Here is a 24,640-nt window from a genome sequence, read left to right as displayed (position 1 = left end):
CATTCTCTGAGCTATATGTACAACCAATTAGATAGGTAGCTGTTCACGGTATAGACTTGATTTCAAAATATGAAGCTTGACTTACCTCTCATGCTTCAGCTAATCCACTTATCGACAGTTGGAATTCAATAGATAGCAAGATTCCCGAGGAATTCTAGGAGATTGACGCGTTGTACGTATGTATCACCAACTGAGCACCGAAACCCCCACCGCGTAGATCGCAAGGGGCTCCATTCTTCGGGGCAAGGTTTGCATCAAAATGTCCGAGGAAGAATATTTGCGATGATAAAAGCTCGAATCCCACTCCAGATCAGCTTCATTCAAGACTGACGTATGATAACGGTGACCCTGTCGAACATTCTTTATAATCATTTCTATATGGTTTGCTCCGCGGTTGCCCAATATGCAGTCTATCTCCTCAGAATCGACCTTACCGACAGACGACCCCAAAGTTTCAGCCCTTGAGCTCCTGCGTGACCACTGCCTTGAGCTTACCCCGGATGGAAAATACGTGCGATGGTTGCGAAATCACCCAAGGCATCCTCGAAATTGGTCTGGCCTACGAAAGACTTACGATATTGTCCTTATCTGTCTGTTGGATCTATTTATGTGCGACAAGACTAAATCCCAACGTTGGCTTGTCAATAAGCTAACAATAATTGCAGAACAGCATCTAGCACCGCAGGTGTGAGTGTATACAGCTATCATGAATAGCCTACAAGATTGCCGAGCTAACACCCTGGTCTTTTCTAGTCGGCAGCTGCTACACAAGCCAAACATGAATACAATATCAGTGAAACGCTTTCTATTTTCATATTTGTCACGATGTAAGATCAGATGGTCTACTACGTTTCGTATCTGCTGACAATGAACAGATTTCTTCTCGGCCAAGTGGCAGGCACCATCTTATTTCCCCCGTGGTCGGAGACATTTGGGCGAAGGAACATGTACATTGTGAGCAGTGGTCTCAGCGCCCTTTGCTGTATGATCATTGGCCTTGTGCGTGCAATGCCGGTCATTATCATCATGCGCATCCTCGCCGGGCTTCTTTCCGCCATTCCTTATACCATAATCGGCGGCAGCATCGAGGACATGTTCAACTCGCATGCTCGAATATGGGCCATGTATTATTGGACAGTTGCTTCGAACATTGGTCTCATCCTTGGGCCCATCATGAGCAGTTATATAATTGCAGGTCTTGATTGGTACGTAGCCCTCAACTATTGTCTGTGTAAATATCTCACAACTACCCAGGCGATGGAACTTCTATATCTTCGCCATCATCATTGCTGCAATTACATGTGGTCTCTTCTTCATTCGGGAATCTCGACCTTCCTTGTTGCTGGCCTGCGAGGTGAAACGAGTCACCGATATGACTATCCAATCAATCCCACCGCCACTCAATCACGACCATATCCCAGATCTCAATATATTTGTAAAAGATGCCCTCTTTCGCCCCGCCCAGCTCTTCTTCCAAGAGCCCATCATTTTTGTCATCGCGATGATGATCTCCATCGCCATGTCCCTCATCTACATCTTCACAGAAGCCCTCCAACCCATCTACGAGTCAATGGGATTTTCAACAACCGAAGCTTCACTCATGTTCATCGCTATTGGCCTGGGAACATGTCTTAGCACATTGACACGTGTGCTAGATGGCTACATTCTCAACTATTTCCGTAAACAGGGACGCCCTATTAAGCCAGAATACAAGCTTATCGGGTTAGGTCTCGGTGGTCCATTTCTGGCAATTGGTCTATGGTGGTTTGCTTGGACTATTCCACCCCAGATCCACACTCCGTGGATTGTCCCCACGACTTCCCTTGTTCTGGTGGGCTATGCGCTGACGGAAATGGATACCGTGCTGTACGGATATATCTCAGATTCTTATCTGAGTTACTCTGCCAGTGCCACGGCTGCTGTTGCATTCGTGCGAGCGCTGCTGTCGGGTGTCTTTCCGCTATTTACGACGCAGATGTTTGATCGGTTGGGAAATAATAACGCTATGTCTGTACTTGCTGCTATAGCAACTGCGTTTTGTATAGTTCCGCCTGTGTTTATCTGTTATGGAGAGCGGATTCGTCGGGCGAGCAAGTTTGCTCGGTATAGTTGGGAAATCCAGGAGGAGCTGGGTAAAGAGAAAGAGGATTGGTGATCTATGGGCTTTTGTTTGTTTGATATATATATCTGCGATTTCCAAGTGAATGTTCTATAAAGCATATGAGATACAAATTATATGAGGACCAGATAAACACAAGGTAAGAACGAGAGTAACTTGTAAACACCAAAGGAGATATATCGACACAAAATGTGTTCATACCGCTAGCGTGGTTTTAGCAGTTGTGCTCTCTCTCCGAGTCAGGCTCGCCTCCCAATACTTTTCTTTCTTGCCTCGATTAACAATCAGACCGTAGATATCAAATGGATCGACAACGGTCTGGAGCCAATGACGGGGATCGTCATATCCAGGACCCTCAACCTCCGTGACACCATCTTCAGCGAGATAGATCTTGTTTGATCGCGGAAGCCAATGCATGGGATGAAAGACATTCAGCAAAGTGGTATTGCTATACATGAACACGACCTCAAAAAACCAGAAGAACCACTCCTGTTTCAATACAGGGCTGATATTCTCGAGGTCAGTGTAGGCATTCAGACTCGCGGCAGTGAAGTATTCCACGGTGCGATAGATGGTACGGATTGTAATGAGGGTGCAGCTGCAATACAATACCAGTAGCGCATGCTTGATCTTGTGGTTCAACACGCCTCCTCGTGCGCAATTGAAGTGGAATCGGCCGGCCAACGACACAAAGCCTGCCATTAAAACAATCTGCATGATAAGCGCCGCCTTGAGTAGCGCCTTGCCAGTGTTTTGTGAGTTGACACTAGAGTCCGCACTTGCGACTCGGGCTGCTCCGTTGGCAGTAATGCTCTCAATGACCACACCCAAGGCGATGAAGGTCGTGAATACGCGGCCAGGGTGGATGGGGGAGTGGTATGGGATGTAGTAAAGTATGCGACCCAAAATGAAGAAGTTGGCACCCTCATATACCGGTCTAGAGTAATCGAAGATTGGCTGTCAGTAGCGTATCTCATGATTGGATGGGTGCTCCTTACGGTCCAGCGAGGAGAAGCACAGTGCTTGCTATATAGACGCCTAGATTTCCCCACTGCCCGAACGCTCCAATAGTTCGTGTGATAAAGCCTGCCGTGAATAGGAGAGCAGACCAAGGAAGAAGGCCGGTGACTTTCCAGGACTTATATTTGCTTCGAAATCTGGTTAATTTAAGGGTTCAGAGTGGGTAGGGTCACATACAAGCATTGATATCCATGGATGCCGCCAGAGATAGCGAAGAGAATTGCAAATGCAATTGCAGCGCCTTTGTTTGGTGCATAGAACCACAGGCTTCCCTCCTCTTTGTTTTGTCAGATAAAATATTGATCGTGGTTGACTTAGTAGGCAAGTTGCAACTTACGATATGATGACCGCGCCTCGAGCATGGTTGTTGTAGATCCAGCAACTATATATTGCTTGGTGACAATCGAGTTTGCGCAAAAGCACTACTGTGTAGTTGAACTAATCGATAGCAATTTAGAGAGTATGAGTAGTTTGCGGAAAGGACGTTTGATATATATATATATATATTCAAGATTTAGGCCCCGTGCTTCGAGCGGTGCTTTCCATACCAAATAAATACGCAGTTTGATGTCCCAAGTGTTCATTAGGCAACTTTCGTATTCTTCTAACTTTGTTAGTCCTCTATTTGGATCCACAAAGAATGGTCAGATATCGAGGGTCACTGGTCACTGGTTCATCGGAATAGCGGATCGACGCTTAGGCTTAAAATGACCTCGTATTAGCATCTGCGCCATGCGGACTCTTGCCCCATAGATTCTTGACTTATGATTCGCCAACCTTCTTGTCACGCTAGTCTAACTTGGGTAACTCGTTTTCGCTTGCTTTGGGCGCATAGGACACGTGATCAATTTACTTCAACTTCAGCATATGTGCACAAAGTACTGAGTACTCCGTAGAGTCATATGGACCGGGAAAACTACGCCTTATAGAAAAGCAATATCCACGTTCCACGAATGATAGACATGTGCTATGAAGAAGGTAGAGATATATAGCACGTGACATGGTCTCGTTGTCTGGGTAACTGACATCCAAAAGCGGTAAGCGCAATGTTGATCTGTGGACGTTCTGGACTTTCCTTCGACTGCTGAGCTGTTTTGCATGTTGCATTACACCCCACAGCTTTTGAGAAGTTTAACGACGCCTGCCTTCGTGTTGCATACATACTGAAGAGCCGCCTAAAATGCCGCCCAAACAGCCCCAGGCATCGCTGTTCCAAGTTTACCTCCGGTTACGGCCGCCGATGGCCCAAAAGCCCAATGAATCTGACCGTTTTTTGAACGTTGAACCGCCAGAGGCTTCACAGGAGGAAACAGAGATCGTCTCCCTGGGATCAACCCACATTACTCTTCAACCACCAAATGACACGAGAAAGCGCGCCGTCGAGAGGTTTGGTTTCACAAAGGTCTTCGAGGAGGCTGCCTCGCAGCTGGATGTATTCCATGACACTGGGATGGAGCCCATCATACGCGGAGTTCTGAAGGAGAACCGAGATGGGCTAGTTGCTACCCTGGGAGTCACGGGCAGCGGAAAGGTATGGTCCCGAATATTGCAGTATCGCGACAACCAAGCTAATTGGTTGGTCGTGCACAGAGCCACACCATTCTAGGATCCAAGACCGAACGAGGAATGACTCAAATGGCCCTTGACGTTATCTTCCGCTCCCTAGAGTCGACAACTAAGACCGACGATAGCAGCATTACCCCCGTAATGCTTGCCTCACTGGCTGCCGCGGACGCTTCTGAAGCGCAATTGTTCTCCGCCCAGACATTTTTGGAAGCTGTATATGGCGAGCCAAACGGACGGACGTCGAGAGCGCAAACACCCATGAGCCCATCTCGTGCCAATACTCCTTTGATGGTACGAAGCCCCCTTACCCTGAACTCCCCCCAAGGATCCCCGACCCCGCGACCACGCACCCCTGCATCGTTTCTCCCAAGGCCGAGATCTAAACCTGGAAGCCCTCGTAAGGTGTATTCATCTTTTATTCCTGGTCCCAATGGCGCTGCTCGAGCTGGCTTTGGCCAGATCTCGACTGAGTTCTCTGGATGGATCACCCCCGGATTTTCTAATCCTATCCCCTACACTCACTCCAATCTATTTGAGCCCAAATCAGCTAAATCTCGACTTTATGTCATGAAGGAACCGACCCCCGCCTTGAATTTTCCCCGCCGTCACGTACGTGAACGACCATGCGCCCTTCCTAGGCTGCCCGATATGAGCCACCTCACGGTGGATATGGATTCAAATGCAGATTATGTCGTTTTGGTGTCAATGTATGAGGTATACAATGACCGAATTTTTGATCTTCTATCTCCCTCTATTGTCACAGGTCAGGGCACCATGTCTCGCGGAAATAACCAAAAAGATCGACGACGTCCCTTGCTCTTCAAGCCTACCGAGGGCTCACCAGATCGGAAACTGGTTGCCGGGCTACGCAAAATTGCTTGCAGCAGCTACGAGGAAGCACTGGCTATTTTGGACGTTGGTTTAACCGAACGCAAGGTAACTGGTACCGGAATGAATAGCGTTAGCTCTCGAAGTCATGGTTTCTTTTCCCTGGAAGTCAAGAAGCGGACATACTCAAAGCGAACCGGTGAACACAATTGGGCTGGAAATGCCCTGACTGTTGTGGATCTTGCTGGTAAGTATCTTGTGTCCTTGCCGTAGGCCTGCCGCTAATAGATATAGGCTCCGAGCGTGCGAGAACGGCAAAGACAGCTGGTGCTACACTCGCTGAGGCTGGCAAGATCAACGAAAGCTTGATGTATCTTGGCCAATGCCTGCAGATGCAAAGCAACATACAGGATGGAATGAAGGTGTGTTTTGAACCTATCGCCGGTGTGCTTCTTTTGGCAGCTGCTAACCTACAAAGACTGCTCTCGTTCCTTACCGGCAGTGCAAATTGACTGAGCTTCTGTTTTCAAACTCATTCCCATCGTCTCATCAGATGTCCAGAGGCCAATATCCCCAAAAGGCTATCATGATCGTCACCGCTGATCCTCTGGGTGATTTCAACGCCACATCCCAAATTTTGCGTTACTCCGCATTGGCTCGCGAGGTTACCGTTCCTAGAGTTCCCTCGATTTGTGAATCTATTTTGTCTGTCGCTTCTGGCAGTCACCGCTCAGTCAGTGGCTGCACTTCGCCAAATTTCGATTCAACCGAAGAGCTCCGGCGAGCTGCTGCCGAGATCGCACGCCTCACACGCGATTGCCACAGCCTTGCTCTCAAGCTAGCTGAAGAAGAGATTGCACGGTCTGATGTTGAAATGAGATTGAAAGCTGCCGAAGAAAGATGTCTCACGATCGAGCAAGATGTGCGAGAAGAATGCTGGGCAGAGATGGATGAGAAAACAGAAGAAGAAAGGCGACGCTGGCAGAGGGCTTGGGATGAGCAGGTTTGTAGCCTTCGATCAGCTCAAAACTTGTCAAATGCTAATGGTTTTCAGATCGGTCGCAATGACGAGCACATCGACAAGAAGGTTGAGCTCGTATCCCGTGGATTTCAAAGTAAGTTGGCCTATGAGCGAAATATGTGAACGCTTGAACTGACCTTTACCTCCAGTCTTTGAAGATTCCGGGTCGAACGAAAAGGTGGAAGAGCTTGAGCAAGAAAATGACCAGCTTCGCCGCAAACTCGCTGCACTTGAGCGTGAGATGCACAACCAATCCCCAACAAGAAAGCACAGACCTAAGAATGCCACGCCCGCGCGGGCCAACCCGCTTGGTCGCGAGAGCGATATTGAGAATGCGTTACAACGCATGGATCAACTGAAGCTCGCAGATACCATGTTTGCTCCTCCATCGCCAGGAGCCTCGCCTATCAAGAAGACGAGAAAGATGGGAACCCGGAAATGGGACCTCGCCCCAGAGGACCAGATCTAAGCTGTCTTGTTTCCTCCTATACCCCGTCATGACTCTAACGATTTACCCTTCTTGCTTGAGATACTAGAGCCTTTAATTCTTGGGCGTATCTTTTTTTTTTCGGTTAATATGGAATGATATCCCTTGGCTATGGCGTTTGGGGGCAATTGATCCTTTGTTTTAATAATTGTTGATATTTCATTTCCCAATTGACAATTCCAGATTTGGATGTTGTGAATATTGTACATGCTAGCTCGTAAGCCATTCAAGCCACCTGTCTCCCAACGCCATCCTGTAGTATAAAAAATTCCTGTCTTGAGAGGAGACACGCCATGCGCTCGCATAAACCGAAAATAAAAAAGAAAGCAAGCCCCCCGCCTTGGATGTATAGTAGATTCCTCAAGACTCAGAGGGCGTAATGTCCATGGCATCTTGCTCCCCGGTATCTCGCTTGTCAGCGACATGCTCAGTTTCAGTGTCGTTGCCAGACTGATCGACAGTGAGAATCTCCTTCCCGTCTTTGTCTTCTTCCTCCAATTTTGTTTCCTCGTCCTGCATCTCCTCATCCTCATCCCCTTCACCATCACCATCACCATCACCATGAACACCATCGCCATCCTCATCATCATCACCATCACCCTCCCCTTCTTCGCCTTCATGCTCATGACCGCCCTCATCGTCCCCACCATCCCCTTCATCCGCACCTTCATCCCCAGTCCCTCCTTCCTCTGCATCAGTAACATGAGGGAAAAGCGCCGAGATCCCCTCATCACCTAGCTTCGTATCATCATTCTCGCTTTGCTCACACTCGTCCGCACTGTCATTCTCATCTCTCTGCTCAGCTGAGCCATCTCCAATAGCAGAAACCTGCTTGGATGGACCACTGGGCGCAGAGCTTGTCCCTGTAGCAGTCGACCCAACGCCCTGCGGAGTCGCAGGTGGCTCCGTCTCACCGGCGGCGGTTATTTTACTCGCCACGGCCCGAGGAGCCAGCTTCGTGTTCACGATTGTGTCGGCGCGTTTCTGGATGTCGCGACGGGCGATGCCCTTTGTCCGACCGCGGGGTGCCGGGGTATCAGATGCTGGAACGGATGTTGAAGGGGTTGAAGTCTCGGGAAGGCCGTCGCCCACCATGAGGAGGTGGTCGACTTTCATCTTCTCTTTATTTTCCTCGCTTGCTTGTTCGACCAGGAGGGGGCTGTTGATTTCGTAGAGTCGGGCGTAGAGATCGGCGATCAGGTCTTCGAACATGGTGATTTTCATGAGGTTGTTGTTGAGTTTCTTTAGCTCCAGCGCGTCTCGAAGTAGTTCTAAGATGGCCTGGCTCTCTGGGCCCAGATGAGGTAGGATTTCCAGGCGAGCTGTCTTGGTAGAGAACTCTTCCCAACCGATTGGTTTGAATACGCTTTCTTCATGACCTTCGTTGATCTTGGCTGCGCGGCGGATGATCTTTGCATAAGTTAGGCAAATGTCTTCCCACAGCTTGGTGTGATTGAAGAAATCCCCTTGCTTCTTTCTCACGCGGCGCAAAAGTTGATCTAAGCTTGCGCGATCGTCAAGCTGGTCAAGCAGGCCAACAAAAAAGTACACGTAGCGGGTCGTGTAAACGAAATGTCTACCGGGACGTTCAAACTCTGGCCGCCAGACTTGGATCGTAAGTGTCTTGGTGAATATTTGGGAAAGCTCCTGCTTGGCAGCAATAGCAGCGGCTGCGTTTTGCTGGTCGTCGTAGATGACATGCGCGGCCTAGGGGTTGTAAGCAGTTGAACAAAAAAATAACCAAGCTGCGGGTTGTACCTTTACACCCATGCGATGATGCCAGTTGGACTTGTCAGCGCTCTTGTATTTCCGAAGTACTTCGAGTATGTATGGGTTCCATCCCTCCATATTCTCAGGAGGGTCGATCTTACGAGCCCATGGAGTTGCAAGGAGGGTCTTGCTTCCTTCGGCAGGCTGGCGTTGCTATTAGAATGAGTTCTTCACATCATGAGCGATACAACTTACCGTCATGTTTCCTCGAAGAACAAGCTTGTGTACATAAGAAAAGAGTTTGAAATGTGGCTCAAAGATCGGATCAGAGCGTGAGTCTCTTCGCTGCGGAAGTGCGGCAATAGCATCGAGAACAGCATTTATCACCTCTTGCATTTCGACTCTTTTGGACGTGGTTCTCAAAGCGTCATCGCTGGTGAACATTTTCCAAAGACATTTGGCAAGCGTGTAGTGAGTCCTATAAATGTGTTAATATGCCTTCAATGTCCCAATTCTGTCAAGTGGCATTGAAATCACTTACATCCATCGCTTAGACTTGTCGACAGCTGCCCGTTTGAGAAGGTTGCTAGCAAAGTTCCATGTTGAATAAAGCGACATCTCTTTGAAAGGCGTTCCCTTGTACATTTGTTGGCTCTCCTCGCTGCTGAAATGGCGAGGGAAGTCAACAACACTGAAGGCTCCCATGGATAGCGGCTCGCGAGAGGACGAGTACAGGCGGATACCGAAGTCAGAATACAGATCTGACATCGCTTCTCTGGTCTCTGCCGTTGGCTCTGCAGTCCTCATTGCTGTTGAAACAGCCATGGCGTAGCAATGAATAGCATTTCGCTGCAGTGCTGCCAAGTCCGAACGGTTGTTATTGATCTTATCAGCGGTCCACGTAATGTCTTCGTCAAGCTTCGAGTCATATGTTTGAGCGAGCCTATACCAGGTTTCCCATCTCCCTGTCCCATGATCCAAGTCTTGTCTAAAGAACCCGATGGCGTCATCAAGCTCGCTTGTTGGACCAGGGCTGAGGCGCTTCGAGGATCGGAACTTGGTGAGTGCGGCATGGCCGAGAAGGAAGAACCACCCCTTCGCAGCGATCTTCGCATTCTCAGTGGGAACTATGGTTGTCGAAAGTTCTGTAATGCCCTGAACAGCACGGAGGAGATTGGATGGATTGAGTGCAGCTTTGAGATATGCATTCACAAGGCGACGATTGAAAGTCAACTGAGGTGTCTGTGAAGAAGCTTTGGCAGGGCCAATCACTTGCTGCATCTTCTCAATGGTAGTCTTCAATTCGGACTTGGACAAGTCCTTCATATTCATCTTGTTTGCTTGTTGCAGAACAAAGTCGATCATCATGATCGCTGTAGGGCGATCTAATTTCTCTGGAGGACATCCATGGTCCACAGTCCCATCGAATGCAGAGAATTTGATACCATGGAGATCGAGAAGTATTTGATACATATCAAATTCATAATCGCCCTTGGTTTCAAGACCAAAGAGTTCCGCTTTCAGAAGCTTCAAAAACCTCTTTTGCGAATATCTGCACATCGATCGAACGCCCAATGCATTATGGACAGAACGAAGGAAATGAATGCGGTCTTCAAGCGGGTCATCGAAAAGCTCCTTGTTCTGGGCAATGGCTTCCATGAAGAGGGTGTATTGTAAGATCCAGCAGCGAACATATAGCTCTCGCGTTCTTTCTTTCAGGTTTTCTAGCGATTTCGCCAATGAGCCTCGGAAGTCGCGGCCAGAAATCTGGCCTACTCGCACCGAGTCCTCGTAGAGGACAAAGCTGTGCAAAAGCCTCACGAGGCGGGCAATAGCAGACATTGAGGTTTGTAAATGCTCCATATCTATACAGTCGAATGCTTGTTCTGAATCTTCAAGAATAAGCAGTATAGCTTTGGCCACAATGCCATCGAGGGCTTTGAGCCAACCCAACAGAGCTACTTGACGATGTTGGCTTGTTTCTTCGCTGTGTTTCGCTGCCTCAAGTTCTGCCATTACTACTTCGATGCTTCGTAAATAGCAAGAGACAACTTTAGGCGGGTAGTCAATAGCTTCGTATGCTTCCTGGAGTCGGCGCCAAAGGAATAGTCGCAATGTAGCATCGCCTCTATCGAGGAAGGCAGCCATTTCACCGAGATGCGAGGTAGGGTGGTTCATGTCATTCTCCGGTGAATCCTCAGCATACTCAATCGACGAGGGTTCGAGAATGGGCTCTATTGCTTCGATGAGAGTCACGGGATCCTCGGAGTCTGAGTTGAATACCTTGGCGAAAAAGTCCATACACTTGAGCTTCAAGACCTCCTGGTCTATCACAGCAGCGGACAATTCTGACATCGTACCGTTGTTGATGAGATTGACACCTGGATTGCCAAGGGACTGAAGTATTTGCTTCAGGTCTTGAAGACAGAGCAGGATATGTTCTCGCTGTGCGTCCCCGGCAAGATTGACATGGAATGCCGATGCCCACAAATGGCGCAGGGTGAGGTTTGATTGAGATTCGCCGGATGGGAAATGGTCGACAAACTGATCTATGGATGATCGGGCTAGCATACCCCAGCGAGCCAGTCGATCACGCTGTGCGAGCCTTGTCTCCTGGACTGTCTCACTGCCAAGACTCTCAACCGAAGCAAAGACATCCAAATGAAGCTCGTAGATTGTTTGTATCATCTCGAATTCGAAGAGATCTTTAGCCTTATATTCAAAAGGAGCCTCATTGCTTGAGCCAAGAATTCGAGCCTCGAGATTGGCAATCAGTTCGCTGCACGCCCGGTAGATAAATCCATCCTCCCGAACTAAGAGTTCTACCACCGTCTTCTTTAGGTCTTTTGACCACAGAAAACAGGTGTAAGTCGACTTTGCTGTTAACCAGTTCGAAGACTCTTGGCCGAAATCCGGCATAAGAAGACACTTTAGCCATTCGAACGAAATTTCATGGGGGTGTAGCCAGTCAGAGTTGATGGCATTGGAAAAATGATACAGTTGCTCCCCAGAAGGAAGCTCTTCCTCGGTGACTGGCTTCCGAGCACCCTTTCTTGAGTGCTCAAGAAAAACGGCCAATCCTGACTTGCTCGTGCCACGGATGTCCTTGAGCGGAGATAAGTCGTCTTTCTGCTGCATTAATCTAGACTTTTCGTCATCCCATGTCTTGATGAGACCTCGGAAATCCTGAAACAAACGTGTCTCGAGATCTTGGGGTGTATCGGTTGAGTCATTCCCAGAGCACTTTTCTCTCAGACCTTCAATGCCACCGAGTGCATCGATACCGACCTTTGAGAAGAGAGAGTCGACAGTACTGAACATCCAATCATCGGCGTTGACAAAAACCTCAAGACGGTCTTCGTAGTACTTTTCTTGATCGAAGGCAACTTCTTCGGGCAGTGCCAAAGTGTCGGCATTTGACTCTCGGGCTCGCGTCCGTCTGCTTTTCATACGGCCGCCCTCCGGTTCTTCGTTCGCAGCCGATGCAGACGATCTTTTTCGAATGTCCACTCCAGAGTTCGTGTCAACTTCGTCTGCGTGAGTCCCATCTTTTTCGGCCTGCTGATCCTGTGGTTGCGCCGATTGGCGTTCCAATGACTCCATCAATTGCTTTTCAGCACTTTGATCAAGAGATGATTGTTCCTCGCCTGGCTCAGAGGGCTCTTTCGTTGGCTGAGGTGAACTTTGTTCAGGCTTGGCATCGTTTTCGGTTATCTCAAGCATGTCCACGTCGGCAACATCATTATCACCCTTATTTCCGCGCCCCTCGGTATCTACGGCCATTTCCGTGGCCTCCGCATTCGCGATCGGTGTAGTCGGGGCCTGGGAGCTTCTGGAAGGCAAGATAATGGCAATAGACTGAGTGGGGACAGCAGCGAGCGAGTTATCATCTTCATCGTCAATTGCTTGGAGAAGCGCCTTACCAACTGACTCCCAAGTTGGGTCAGCAGGGGTTATCTCTCGACGGGAAGCGTGCAGGGCAAGAGGGCCCCTTAACGGATCTAGGCGGCGCAAATCGGCGGGAAGTGCCGGCAGGTTGGGATATGGATCCTCATGTTGTTTGAGGTATTTCAATAAAGCCTTCTTTGGCCTCTGGACGGGAATTTGCGAGGCAGATAACCTGTCGAAGAGGGACTGCAGCGTACTTCGCAGGCGCTGCTCCGCAAATATCTCCTCTAGGCCAAGTTGCTCTGGGCGTAATTCCAAGCGATTGTCATCGTCCGCTAGAACACTCTCCAGGCAATACCGAGACAAGCGGTAGCTGTTTAAGGAACTGCTGAGCCTTGCGCTCTGCCTCCAGAGGTTGAGATCTGAGTCGTCTCGTTCCAAGGCATCGCCGAAAGACCCCAACGCTTTTCTGGATGCCTCCGTCAACTTTCTTTGTATTTCCTGCTCGGATTCGGGGGTCTGTGGCGCTGTTCGTATGGAGTCTTGTACCGAATCGAGGACAAATTTGCCGTGGTTTTTATAGGACAGGTAGAGCGTTTGGAATAGACTGGAGGTAGAGTCGTTGACGTTGAACTCAGCGATCGATTCTGTAGCAATTTCATCCTGCGCATCGTCGAAGGCACCCCTTTTGAAATCGGATATAGACTCTGGGTATTTGAAGATCTCCGAATTGAGAAGAGCTTCATAGGCCTCGGCAGCCTGGGAATAGTGCTCTGGCCCTTGGGAATGCAGCTTCAAGGCACTGTAGTAAAGCTTCAAAGCTTCCTCGATCTGGAGCTCCTTGGTGTCGTCAACTTCCTCTTCGACAGCCTCATCGGGCTCAACATTCAATGCGACCCAGCTCGACATGGTGTGAGCTCCACGCGGGTCCCTCAAATATTAGATGAAAAAGAGAAATCAGGCGACAGCATCGGGCAAGATACCGAGACCATAGATGCGGGCAGCAATAATCAAATCAATTGGTTATCGCGGGCAGACACACGTTATCACGCGTTGCACCAATCGGGGAAAGTGTTTGGCGCCTGACTGTTGCCTGGGTGCCTGAGTTCCTGGCCTGGGTGCCTTGTGGCCTGATACCCTTTTCTTGGGGGCAGTACTGACAGTTGGAGTATTCTTAGATCACTCTTCACTTTACCCTCAGCGCAACCCCTGAAACGTCTTACGATTCACGCAGAATTCATTAATTAAGATACCCTCATCTTTAATTCCACCGCGCTTGTGCACGCGCCATGGTCGCGCCCGCTGTCCCTGAGTATGTGCTCCTGTCCCCGTTTACGTGTTCCCCGGGTTGCATATGCATGGCCATTGTTCGAGATTCTCAACAGTTGCCACTACGACAATTACAGGAATTGTGACTGACATTGAGGACATCATTCAGGATCCACGAGGAGGAGGATATCTATGTTGCGGTCGATGCGCGAACGGAGTCCTTGCAGAGCTTGCGAGAACTAGGCCCTCCAGACTTGGTCTATTTGGTGAAGCAACCTAAGGCCAATTCGACTCGCCAGGTAAGATATAGGATACCAACTCTCCTTCCCTGATATAATCCCCCATGTGTGAACAATTGATTGATTTTCTGTCTACTACAGACCGGAGTTTATCATCATGTCACCGGAATCGATGCCTCCTCGTCCGCCAGCTTAGCCGCCTATGTTAATACCCTCACATTTTCTCCCCTCGACAAGACGCATAAAGTGGTATCGGGGATCTACTGGTTAGAATCTATGTTCCTACGGTGTTGGGCTCACATGCTGATATCTATACAGTTGCTACAATGCATTCTCCCATCTCGACATGCGCGTCGAAGTTAAAATCCCCGGAAGTTTGGAGAGCTACTGCATTGATGAGCGGGGTGACAAACGAGTTGCCACTGAGGCTCTTTGGCTTGAGACCTTCCTTTGCTCTGTTCTGAGGGCTTATCTCTATGCGGACGATGGAAGCGGTGATTCCGTCAAGAGGATTGTTGGAGTCCGACGATTCAACCCCGTGACAAACACAGAGATGGAGCACAAGTTCTTGGATGCCGCCGAGAAGCTTTTCTTCTTGGGTATGTATTCCAAACCGATTCACAAGGTTGCCTGGTGTGTCTCTGACTAACAATATTTCTAGGTCGCCAACTGAGCTCTGACCCCGAAACCCAAGTCCCTAACACTGTGAGCAACCACCTCACATCCGGCATCCTCAAATACATTCACACCACTGGCCGTTATACCTCTGGAATCAACTTGTTTGAGAAGCTCCGCACAAAGGATGTGGAGGTTTCGTCCCTCCTGGCTCGTGTACAGATTATGGCAGACGAGGAGGTGCAAGCGGTACGCCTCATGTACGACGCTTTACAAGATGTTCCGATGGACTATGCTCTGCTTGATTGCCAGGCCAGTTTCTGTCAAAGCAAAGGCGAAAGCGAGATGGCACTTGAGTGCGCTAAGCGTGCAGTCACTGCAGCTCCCAGCGAATTCAGTACATGGGCTCGCCTCGCAGAGGTATACGTCGGTATGGAACGCTGGGACTTGGCGCTTCTGACTCTAAACTCTTGCCCCATGTTCACCTATCAAGACAAAGATACCCCTCGCATGCCACAACCGTCACGCATCATGCTCCCAATTCTTGCTGAAAGCATTCTCGATGAAATCGATGAAGGCCAGCCAAAGCAGGGAGACCCTCACGACTATGTTCACCCTTCTCTCCGAAAGATCCATGCTGCTGGTTACCAAGGCACTTTCTTGAAGGCCTACAATCTTCTGACAAAAATCGCTGCTGCTATTGGATGGGATCAACTACTCAAGGCTCGCAGTCAGGTTTTCGTGATGGAAGAAGAATACCGCGTTGAGCGTCAGCATATCCCTAAGCCCGCTACATCATTGGAGGCGGAGACTAACGGCAAGATCCCCGACAACGAAGATGACTCCGGCTCTGTGGCTGGCCCTGACCCGACCGAGCCGTCTTCGGAAGAAACTGCCAATGGAGATGTGGGAGACAGCCACCCTGAAAGCCCCCTCGAGCGACCGGAGCAAACAGTAGCATCCGAAGTTGTCAAGTCTGGCAAGGAAGTTGTATGTTGCACACCCATCAGGGACGTATTTTATATATATGCTAACTGTTTATGTCACAGCCCGACCCGTCTCACGCCTCATACACGCAATTCCGAAATAAGCGACTGTGTGAAAGGTGGCTCGATAACTTGTTCATGGTACTTTACGAGGATCTGCGCATCTACACCATCTGGCGGACCGAAATGGCCCAGTTCCGTCAACAAGCCATGGAATACAAGAAGTCTGCTACCGAGTGGGAAATTCTTGGCGAGCTTGCGCAGCGACTGCACCATTTCGACGAAAGCATTGAGGCATACCAGAGCTGTCTAGCCACTCGGTTCTCGCCCAAGGCTATGCGCGGAGTGTTGAAGTTGTACGAACAGCGAAATGACACCAGAGGCATGCTCGGCGCATTGATCCGCCTCATTGCCTGGCAATATCGCTGGTACTCCGAGGTATGCTCCCTTCCCTGGCTAATATCACTTTGACCACTATAACTGATAACCCATTAGTTCTCCCCCGAGCTCCTGTTCATGGTTCGCAAACTCATTGAAGACGAGGGTGCCGTTAAGGTCCGCAGCATTGTCCAAGCGACAAACCTGCCTCAAGCTGTCCTCGACCTCACACACCAGTACTGTCAACTGTGTGCCACCTTCCGCAGCAGCGGTAGCGACACTTAAATATGTTGGCGATTATGAGACACAAACTGAGTTGGAAGACAGTTCTATGTCTTCTGGATATCAAGATAGAAAGCGGGGCGCATGCAGGGCTAATGACCATCCTTGATTGATGACACCTCTTTTTTTTGCACTTTCTCTTGGTCCGATTGTTAGGTAGTTTTCTTAGATGGTATATATTTTCTATCTTCCGTATCTGGTTGCCCGATTGGACATGAAGGTGGATCTCATACGAAGTAGTAGTTTGGCATTCGTATCCATATCCATTTAGGTCTCGACTTCTACCTCCAATCACTGTCTAACACCAGTCTATTTTAGGATCTGCATCGGAACCCACTGGAGTGGAGAGAAACATAGTACTCAGCCAGTAGATGAGCTTCAACGGCGATTTCTATGCACGTCACCTCCAAGTCCCGGAGAACATAGCGAGGATTGGCTACATGCATGAACTAGTTTAATATCCCTGGATCTATTTAGACCAGAACTCACTTCTAACCCAAAACACTCTACATTCATAGCACCTCTGATTGTATTTAGGAGGTTATCAAAGCAAAGCAATCCAATCACCTCTCCAAGGGTGGATTCCATTTTAGTTCCGCGTAAAATTATGGCGAAGAAGCCAAATTCTCGACCGCAAAATCACTCCTCCTCTTTCTCAACTGCCTCAACCTCGGGCAGATCCGACTCCTTGGGAACAACACCACCCTTATCCTTAGCAGCAGCGGCAGCCGGACCACTCTTCTCGGCGGTTTCAGCTGCACTCTCTTCCACGCCTCCTTCCTCAGCAACCTCCTCCTCGTCCTCATCTTTTTCGCCATTTGCGCCGTTCTCCTCGTCCTCATCGACGACAGAAGGCGCAGGCGCAGTCTTCTGCTTCTTGGCTGGCGGAGCACCTAGAGAGAGGTATGTGTTAGCGTGGGCGACTTGGGGATGAAGGGGATATAAGGGCTTAAGCTAGAACGTACCTTCGTCTTTCTCTTTGGCTTCTTTCTTCGCTTCTTTTTTGACTTCTGGCTGTGCTTCTTCTTCTTCCTCGTCCTCATCAGACTCAGACTCTCCCTCAACCTCCTCCTGTTCGCCCTCCTCGCTTCCTTCCTCTACATCAGGCTCGGAATCTTCATATCTAATTCAACGTGATTGGATTAGCAACAACCAATTGTATTTGAGGGGTTTCGCGCGATATATTTCAATCCACGGCGCTTTCGGGATCGTGTCGTAATCGGTGCACAGCTAGTATAGCTGCGCAGAACAGTGGAATGATGCGCAGGATATTGGCGCAAGGGTGGGAAGAAAGGGAGAATTGATAACGGGATGGAACAACTCACTCTTCTTCCTCTTCGCTCTCATCGCTAGGAAGGGCCTGGAGCTCCTCCTCGGCTTGCTTTCTCTTGCGGGTAGACATAGTAATGAATGAGGGGGGGTGGAGAATTAACTGAGTGTAGCTGGAGGAACAGGTGGAATTATGGGGGGAGAGAGAGAGAGAGAAAAGGTTCTGGATTGGCAAAAGTCCCGAGTCTAGGAGGGACGGAAATTAAGGAAATGAGACGTCTAAGAAGGGGGGGCCATGGACATAAGCGGAAGTGACGGTGACGACATGGGAGTGACACCTTTAGGGTTCAGGTCCACGGCTGATAGCTCTCCGGTGCGTGGTCCCAGAGTGCGTGTCGACAGCCCTGGATTCTCACTATTTACATTCCATTCTAGAGTAAATGTTCCAGATCTTCTCCTTGACATCCCTTTGGATTCAAGCCTTTCTTTTGGAATGCTTATAGTCATTGTGTTAGAAAGTCAAAATCGGCCATGCTCGGATCTAGTAGATTCTCATCAAGGCCAAATCCATATGTGCCGACCATGCCATAGATCAGATCTGGTGGAGGGAAGCCCTGCGCCATGGCGTTGGCTCCCCCAGGGACCTCACGGCCTTCCACCGCAGTATCATTGCTTTGGAATTGCCAAGCAGTCTCCCAAGCGTCAAATCGCTCAAGCATCTTGCCCAATCCACGTGCGATATGTCGAGTAAGATGTCGCTCGCCTGCAGAGACACAATTCATCAATTCGATCACACGCTCAACTAGTCGGCGTACTTGGCGGGGATTGATGCTAAGGTAAGCTGTGTTCCAATTGATTGCGACCTTGAGTAGGAAAACAGCGGAGAATGTAACCATAGTGTGGGTGAAGATCGGAACGCCGACGATCGCATCCCGAATATCAGGCTCCTCAAGAACCATATTGAGACATGCCATCGCCGAGGAAATTGCGATGTTGGCTGATTCCTTGCGATCCATAGAGAATACAGGTGTGTTGGATGGTGAGAGGGCACGAAGAGAAAGGGAGTTCAGCTGGAACTTTGCAAAATGGTAGTGCAGAACCACCCCTTTGGATGGATAAGTCCGCACATAGGCGCTATCGGCTGTAATGCATTCCATGGTATGTTAGAACCGAGAGTTGCGAGAATTAGCCCGAGAAATCACTCACCAGATCGAGGCTGCCAGAGAAGTCGCCATTGGTCTACTGCGACATTGTATACGCGCAGCTGTCCAAAATCTTCCTCGGTCAACGCTTGTTCAGTATCGCTACCAAACATTCGATATGCCTCGGTCAAAATCATAAAGAGAGCAACTTGAGCTAAAAGCCGAATGTCTCCGGGGACGATCATCGGCAGCGCGAGAAAGGTCTCATAGTTGCGGATCACCACATCCTCGTGGATGACAGGAGGCCGCCCATAAGCAATACTGAAGTGATGGTCGCACACGTAAAGCAGATACCAGAGCTGGGCACGTTCATACTGATCCGTGTGTCCACGGGTCAGGCGCTGATAACTTTGATGGAGACCCATCTCGGTCGCGATTCGCACCGCATGCCCGGACAACTTCCAACTCAACTCCGATAGCCAGAATGCGCCCACGCAGAGGCCTCGGATATCATCCAGAGTGTGGGCCCGCGTGAGAGCCATGTTGGATACGAGCGATACATACTCGCTGTAGCACCGGTTCAAGGTTTCGGTGCGGTTCGGAATATGGAGTGCCGCGACAGTCAAAACCGCAGCAGAAAGAAGCGTCGATGCGCGACGGACGGACGTTAAATCGCGGTGTACAAGAATTATTCCACCCCACAGTAGCTGGTTCATAGTGCGACTGAAGTACGCGAATAGTTCCTCCGCTTCATGGAGGGAGATCAATCGCCGCGAGATAAAATCTTCCTCAAGCAATGTCTGTTTCGGTGCCTCGACATGATTGTTTCGCAGGTTCCGTAACTTAGTCACCTCGTATAGACTGCGCATAGGAGCAGGGACCAAATCCGGGTCTTGGAGATCTTGCTCCGGCGACGGCTCCCGGGTGACATCCATCACAACTCCCAATCCCTCCTGGTGACTAGTTTGTGTCTGTGACCGATCGACGGAGGCATGGTGGGTATGATACGACTCGGCAGGACTAGGGCCATTGAGTGTGTCCCCGGGGGCATAGGTTGAGAGCTCTGGCAGTCCGCCTTGGCGCAATAGATGAGTAACAGCCGCCTGCAGCTGGAGCATGGTCGCATTGGCTTGTGATTTCCATCTATACCAGAGCCATAAGATTAGCGCAGCCCCTGATAGCTCCAAAGCTCACCAAAGGGCCAGGGCGGGGTCACACGTACATCCCATCATCATCAACGAATTTCTGTGAAAAGTCGTTTACGACGCACTTGATACCGCTACGGGTACATTTTGTACAAGTGGACTCTCCTGGTCGAAACTCACAGCGAATCTTATGGCGCTTGCATTCTGCGCCTGTTCCCCGTTAATGCGGTGTATCGGAGATTATGTGGGGAAGACTCACAGGCACGAGCTTTGGAGATCTTAGGGACAGACCGTGTCTTGCTCCCTCGGGGCGACTCCAGCCCAGCGTCATCTGGAGATCGCTTCAGTGGAGTGGTATCCATGATGCTCTGGAGAATGATCGGTGATACTCCGGCATGCGGGTTAGGGGCAAAATCTTCTCCGGAGTGGGGGAGAAGGGTCGGAGTAAAGCGACCAGAGACGCGAGTATGCCGAGATAGAAATTCCAATTCTATGAGGTTATGGCCAATGGGGGTATCAAAAGAGAAAGGAAGAGAAAAAAAACAAATTGTGTGACTTGGACCCCCGCGCGACTTTCCCGTAATCCACACAGCCTTGGACATTCTAGCTATACAAGTTATACATTGCTGTTTAGTTTCAAGATTACGGCTTTGAGATCACCTGAATTGAATATCCTCCATGAATAAAGCATAGTATAGCCGATCCCTATGACTTCCAATGGCCACAGTACTTTGTACAAGTCATTCCCCCGGATTCAACCCCCCAATTGAAGATGGAACAAAAGAGGGCCCTGGAGGATCCCCGAAAGACGAAACTCCAAGGCGATTCGTGCGCAGCAGTTCCACAGCAGATCCACTTGGAAATTGTGTTGTGCCGGCCCAAGTCCGGTGCGGAGGACCAGCTAAAGATCGCCTCGGACTTGATGCGAATTGCGGAGAGCAACTAAACGTACATATTGAACCACCTTTTCCTCCAATATTCCCTGTTAATCACACTATTCCTACAAAATGCACGTTCTCATCACTGGCGCTGCCGGTTTCATCGGCCAATTACTTGCAAAGGAGCTGTTGAATGACCCAGCTTATCGCGTCACCCTGACCGATATAAATCAACCCCCGATTCCTGCGGGCGTTCGCTATCCGCAATCCGCAACAGCAATCAAGGCGGATCTCTTAACAGAAGCCAAGGACATTGTCGATTCTTCCTTGGACGCCGTCTATGCCTTCCACGGCATCATGTCCTCCGGCTCCGAAGCCAACTTCGAGCTGGGCATGAGTGTCAACATCGATGCAACCCGCAATCTGCTCGAGGCGCTCCGACTCACCTGCCCGGGAGTGCGAGTCATCTATTCGTCCAGTCAGGCCGTATACGGCCAACCCCTGCCGGAGATTGTGACCGACAGCGTGATCCCGACTCCGGAGTCTTCTTACGGCGCCGAGAAGATCGTGTGCGAAACGCTGGTGAACGAATACACTCGCCGCAAATTCATCACCGGCTTCACTCTGCGATTCCCTACCATCTCCGTCCGACCGGGTGCGCCTACTGCCGCGGCTTCCTCCTTCCTCTCCGGCATGATTCGGGAACCTCTCGACGGCAAGAAATGTGTGATTCCCATTGAAGACCGACAGTTCAAGTCGTGGCTATGCTCCCCCAAGACCCTCGTGGAAAACCTTCTTCTCACTCTCCGTCTTCCTGCCGACTCTGTCCCCCCGCATATTCGCCAGATTAATGTGCCTGGAATCTGCGTCACAGTCCAGGGCATGATGGATGCATTGGAAACAGTGGGCGGTGCAGATAAATTGGCGCTTCTTACAGAGAAGGAGGACTCTTCGTTGGTCCCAATTCTGAAGTCATGGCCGACGCAGTTTGATAACACTCAGGCCATTTCCTTGGGGTTCAAGCGCGACGAGTCTTTTGAGCAGACTGTGCGGGATTATAAACAGTCATTGGCACAATAATTATTATTTCAATTTAAAAACTTCAATGATATCATTTTTTTAGTTGACTTCTCAGCTCTTTGTCACTTTACCTACAAAGAGAGACGTAGTATATGCGGCTTTTGATATAAACCAGGACTGTCGATGGCCAGTCAATACAGTTGTCAGACAAAGTCACCACCGCCCGCTTTTCCTGAACAACCCAACTTCCCTTCAACTCCCAGGTTGTCCATCGGAAAAGCAACTCGATGAGATACTCTACAAGTTGCTCCTCCGGATAAGAAACTGCTCCCACATGGCGACACAAATATCCCTTCTCGTGTACAAAGGCGTGCCAGTAGACTTCTCCAAATACCGACACACAGCACTACACACCCTCTACCCCGACGGCCAATATGACTGGCTTCATGTTGTCGGCGCACATCCTTTCTTTGAGTTCCAAAAAGCCCCCGAGAACCCCATATCAGAGCAGCCAATAGCTTGGATTCCTGTATGTACTACGCCGGAATCCATCACCAAAGCGAAGATCATTCTTGCATGTGCTAGCACATCGGCCCGCAACAGCAATAACGATCGAGACTGGAACTGCCAGAACTGGGTTGGAGAGGCTTTGACTGAGCTTGTTAAGATTGGCTGTTTGACTAAAGAAGAGCGCGCAGCGGCCATTAACAAAATGGTAGAGATTATCTTGGAGGCGGAGCTGGAAGATGTGAGTTCTATTCTGGTTCACCATCTTATGGACGAATTATATATGCTAATCCGGACTTGTTGCTTGTGCATAGGATGGCATGTATTGATATGGCTACCTAAATACCTCTAGTGTTTTTTCTATGCCGGGTGGAGCTCTCTTGGCTGCCGCTTTTATGAGGGCGCTCAGAGTCAGGCTCACCCATGTGCATCCGCCAGTCTTTGTCCAGGGTTAGGTGTCAAGAATAAACATAGTCACACAACTAGTACTTTAGAATAAATCATTCAATTGGGACCGAAGCTAACACAGTAACTTTTAGGAACGCAATGAAGCTCGATCCCCGATTCAAACATGCAGGACATCTTTGATTAACGATGCCTCAACCTCATCAAATCTCTCATACCCTTCTCCGTCACGTGGTGATCAGGCACTTCTTTTTCCTTCTGCTCGTACTCATGTCTCGCGTCCACCCGTGTGTCATACGTGTTTATCTCGGACAACATGTGCTTTATGACGTCCGCCATGCCCGCATCACCCATCAGACCTTTCACCCTGTTGTGTTCCACCTTATACAAATCAAGCGCCTGCTGTCTCAAATGCAATGCATCGTTATTCCTCACCTTCTCATAAAGACTTTGGTGGAGATCGACGAGTTTCTTGAACTCATGTTGTTGATTGGCGTAGTCGGTGAGGGTCGTGATTGACTTTTGCCAGTTGCTCTCTGCCTCCAGAGCCGCATGTTGCAGCTGTCCTGTTTCCCCAGCCCATTTGAGCAATAGAGCCGCGGGGCCCTTGTATTCACCATTGGCTGGATTCATGCCTCTTGTTGCTTTTTCCAATGCGTTCTCCTTCACGGCCTTTTCCAGAGCATCTGTGTAAGTCGAGTCCTTCTTTTCCCATTCGTTGTAATGATCAATGTAATTCTTGATATCAGTGGTACTGGAATTGACAAGTACGTCCACCGATTCATGAAGCATATCCCTGACCTCTTCGTGGAATTCAACGGCCTCGGGCGGTGGCTTCCCATGTTCGGTTTGCCGGAGAGTACCAGTGGGATCATTGGCGTACCGAGCGTTTAGGAGGTCTCGATACTTAACAGATATGTCCTTTTCAAACTGTCTAATAATGTCCTTTGGCATCGTCTCAAAGAACTTCGCGGAAACCATATCAACTCTGCGGTCATGGTTGAGCTTTTCTTCCTTCTTGATCTTTTCCTGGTGTTCCTTCTCAAATTCTTTCTTCAACAGGCCAGCTTTGCGCTTCTTGTATATCAAAATTCCACCTGCGAGAAGAATGATGAAACCTCCAATTCCCATGGCCCAATGCTCGATATCCGACGCAGTGGCCTCTGAATCGTCCTCCGGAGTGAATGGCACGAGCTTGCCTTTGAACTCCACTTCTTTGGATTTATCACCATCTTTCTTGTTCCAGTGACCAAGGAAATTCGCGACTGACTCCGTATCTTTCTCTAGAATGGACACTTGGAATTGAATTTTGAAAGTACCCAATTCTTTGGCGTCCCAATTCACCGACCACTTTCCATCCTTCCCTTCAGTAGCAGTGGCTGTGTAGATTGGCTGGCTTGTTGGCTTCTCCCCGAAGGCGATCTTTCCGTCACGAGCAACCCACATCGTGTAGTTTGGATAGTCGGTGGAGATGATGGTGTATTTCCCAGACCAGGTCTTGAAGTCAAAGACTGTTTTTTCGCCTGCAGGCGGAGGGTCTTCGCCGGGCTGGTCCTCGCGTGTGGGCGGATTGAGCAAGCGTTGGAGTTGAGCCCACGTCAAATCCTCGAATCCTTTTGATTTCAGCGCGGCATCAAGCTTCGCGTCCCGCTCTGTACTTTCGTCCTCGGTCAAGAGAGCCTCGATTTCATCACAAAATGGATTTGGAGGGTCTGCGTGAAGCGCATCAAGGAATTGGTTGGCTAGAGGTCTTTTCTCGTCGATGGACGCCATGTTTGTGATGGAAGATTTGATGGTTTCTCTTCAGAATGAAGGGCAATGACCTGAGTGGATGCAAGTCAAATGGAGTTCAATTGGAAATGGTGA

At 49.6% G+C, this 24,640-nt stretch overlaps 10 protein-coding genes across 10 annotated transcripts; 5 read left to right on the top strand and 5 right to left on the bottom strand.

Annotated features, from left to right (window-relative positions):
* Window positions 1-403: 403 nt before the first annotated feature.
* N7517_002471 (uncharacterized protein) lies at window positions 404-2,155 on the top strand (the record flags this gene model as incomplete). Its single annotated transcript, XM_056720201.1, has 5 exons — window positions 404-609; window positions 666-687; window positions 754-827; window positions 876-1,205; window positions 1,255-2,155. 5 exons carry the CDS (start codon window positions 404-406, stop codon window positions 2,153-2,155), a joined length of 1,533 nt encoding a protein of 510 aa, XP_056584336.1.
* Window positions 2,156-2,314: 159 nt separating this feature from the next.
* Window positions 2,315-3,501, bottom strand: N7517_002470 (putative RTA1 domain protein; the record flags this gene model as incomplete). Its single annotated transcript, XM_056720200.1, has 4 exons — window positions 2,315-3,056; window positions 3,118-3,267; window positions 3,317-3,416; window positions 3,477-3,501. The coding sequence occupies 4 exons, from the start codon at window positions 3,499-3,501 to the stop codon at window positions 2,315-2,317; spliced, it is 1,017 nt and encodes a 338-aa protein (XP_056584335.1).
* Window positions 3,502-4,319: 818 nt separating this feature from the next.
* Window positions 4,320-7,023, top strand: N7517_002469 (uncharacterized protein; the record flags this gene model as incomplete). Its single annotated transcript, XM_056720199.1, has 6 exons — window positions 4,320-4,670; window positions 4,730-5,780; window positions 5,828-5,955; window positions 6,012-6,536; window positions 6,588-6,648; window positions 6,704-7,023. 6 exons carry the CDS (start codon window positions 4,320-4,322, stop codon window positions 7,021-7,023), a joined length of 2,436 nt encoding a protein of 811 aa, XP_056584334.1.
* Window positions 7,024-7,401: 378 nt separating this feature from the next.
* Window positions 7,402-13,548, bottom strand: hir3 (putative transcriptional corepressor of histone genes (Hir3); the record flags this gene model as incomplete). Its single annotated transcript, XM_056720198.1, has 4 exons — window positions 7,402-8,748; window positions 8,800-8,955; window positions 9,007-9,229; window positions 9,293-13,548. The coding sequence occupies 4 exons, from the start codon at window positions 13,546-13,548 to the stop codon at window positions 7,402-7,404; spliced, it is 5,982 nt and encodes a 1,993-aa protein (XP_056584333.1).
* Window positions 13,549-13,928: 380 nt separating this feature from the next.
* N7517_002467 (ChAPs family protein) lies at window positions 13,929-16,411 on the top strand (the record flags this gene model as incomplete). The annotated part of the gene is made up of 7 exons (XM_056720197.1): window positions 13,929-13,951; window positions 14,078-14,207; window positions 14,289-14,413; window positions 14,466-14,746; window positions 14,809-15,752; window positions 15,812-16,186; window positions 16,244-16,411. 7 exons carry the CDS (start codon window positions 13,929-13,931, stop codon window positions 16,409-16,411), a joined length of 2,046 nt encoding a protein of 681 aa, XP_056584332.1.
* A 636-nt stretch (window positions 16,412-17,047) lies between these two features.
* On the bottom strand, window positions 17,048-17,810 carry N7517_002466 (uncharacterized protein; the record flags this gene model as incomplete). The annotated part of the gene is made up of 3 exons (XM_056720196.1): window positions 17,048-17,301; window positions 17,374-17,531; window positions 17,734-17,810. 3 exons carry the CDS (start codon window positions 17,808-17,810, stop codon window positions 17,048-17,050), a joined length of 489 nt encoding a protein of 162 aa, XP_056584331.1.
* A 370-nt stretch (window positions 17,811-18,180) lies between these two features.
* N7517_002465 (putative C6 transcription factor) lies at window positions 18,181-20,326 on the bottom strand (the record flags this gene model as incomplete). The annotated part of the gene is made up of 4 exons (XM_056720195.1): window positions 18,181-18,818; window positions 18,884-19,962; window positions 20,042-20,174; window positions 20,224-20,326. 4 exons carry the CDS (start codon window positions 20,324-20,326, stop codon window positions 18,181-18,183), a joined length of 1,953 nt encoding a protein of 650 aa, XP_056584330.1.
* Window positions 20,327-20,971: 645 nt separating this feature from the next.
* Window positions 20,972-21,922, top strand: N7517_002464 (SDR family oxidoreductase; the record flags this gene model as incomplete). The annotated part of the gene is made up of 1 exon (XM_056720194.1): window positions 20,972-21,922. The coding sequence occupies one exon, from the start codon at window positions 20,972-20,974 to the stop codon at window positions 21,920-21,922; it is 951 nt and encodes a 316-aa protein (XP_056584329.1).
* Window positions 21,923-22,196: 274 nt separating this feature from the next.
* On the top strand, window positions 22,197-22,698 carry N7517_002463 (uncharacterized protein; the record flags this gene model as incomplete). The annotated part of the gene is made up of 2 exons (XM_056720193.1): window positions 22,197-22,610; window positions 22,684-22,698. 2 exons carry the CDS (start codon window positions 22,197-22,199, stop codon window positions 22,696-22,698), a joined length of 429 nt encoding a protein of 142 aa, XP_056584328.1.
* A 259-nt stretch (window positions 22,699-22,957) lies between these two features.
* Window positions 22,958-24,547, bottom strand: N7517_002462 (uncharacterized protein; the record flags this gene model as incomplete). The annotated part of the gene is made up of 1 exon (XM_056720192.1): window positions 22,958-24,547. One exon carries the CDS (start codon window positions 24,545-24,547, stop codon window positions 22,958-22,960), a length of 1,590 nt encoding a protein of 529 aa, XP_056584327.1.
* Between the last annotated feature and the right edge of the window lie 93 nt (window positions 24,548-24,640).

Source organism: Penicillium concentricum (genome assembly GCF_028827145.1).
Source record: "Penicillium concentricum strain IBT 3081 chromosome Unknown utg000001l_segment0_segment0, whole genome shotgun sequence".
Taxonomy (NCBI): Eukaryota; Fungi; Ascomycota; class Eurotiomycetes; order Eurotiales; family Aspergillaceae; genus Penicillium; species Penicillium concentricum.
This window is presented reverse-complemented; position numbering and strand designations above follow the sequence as displayed.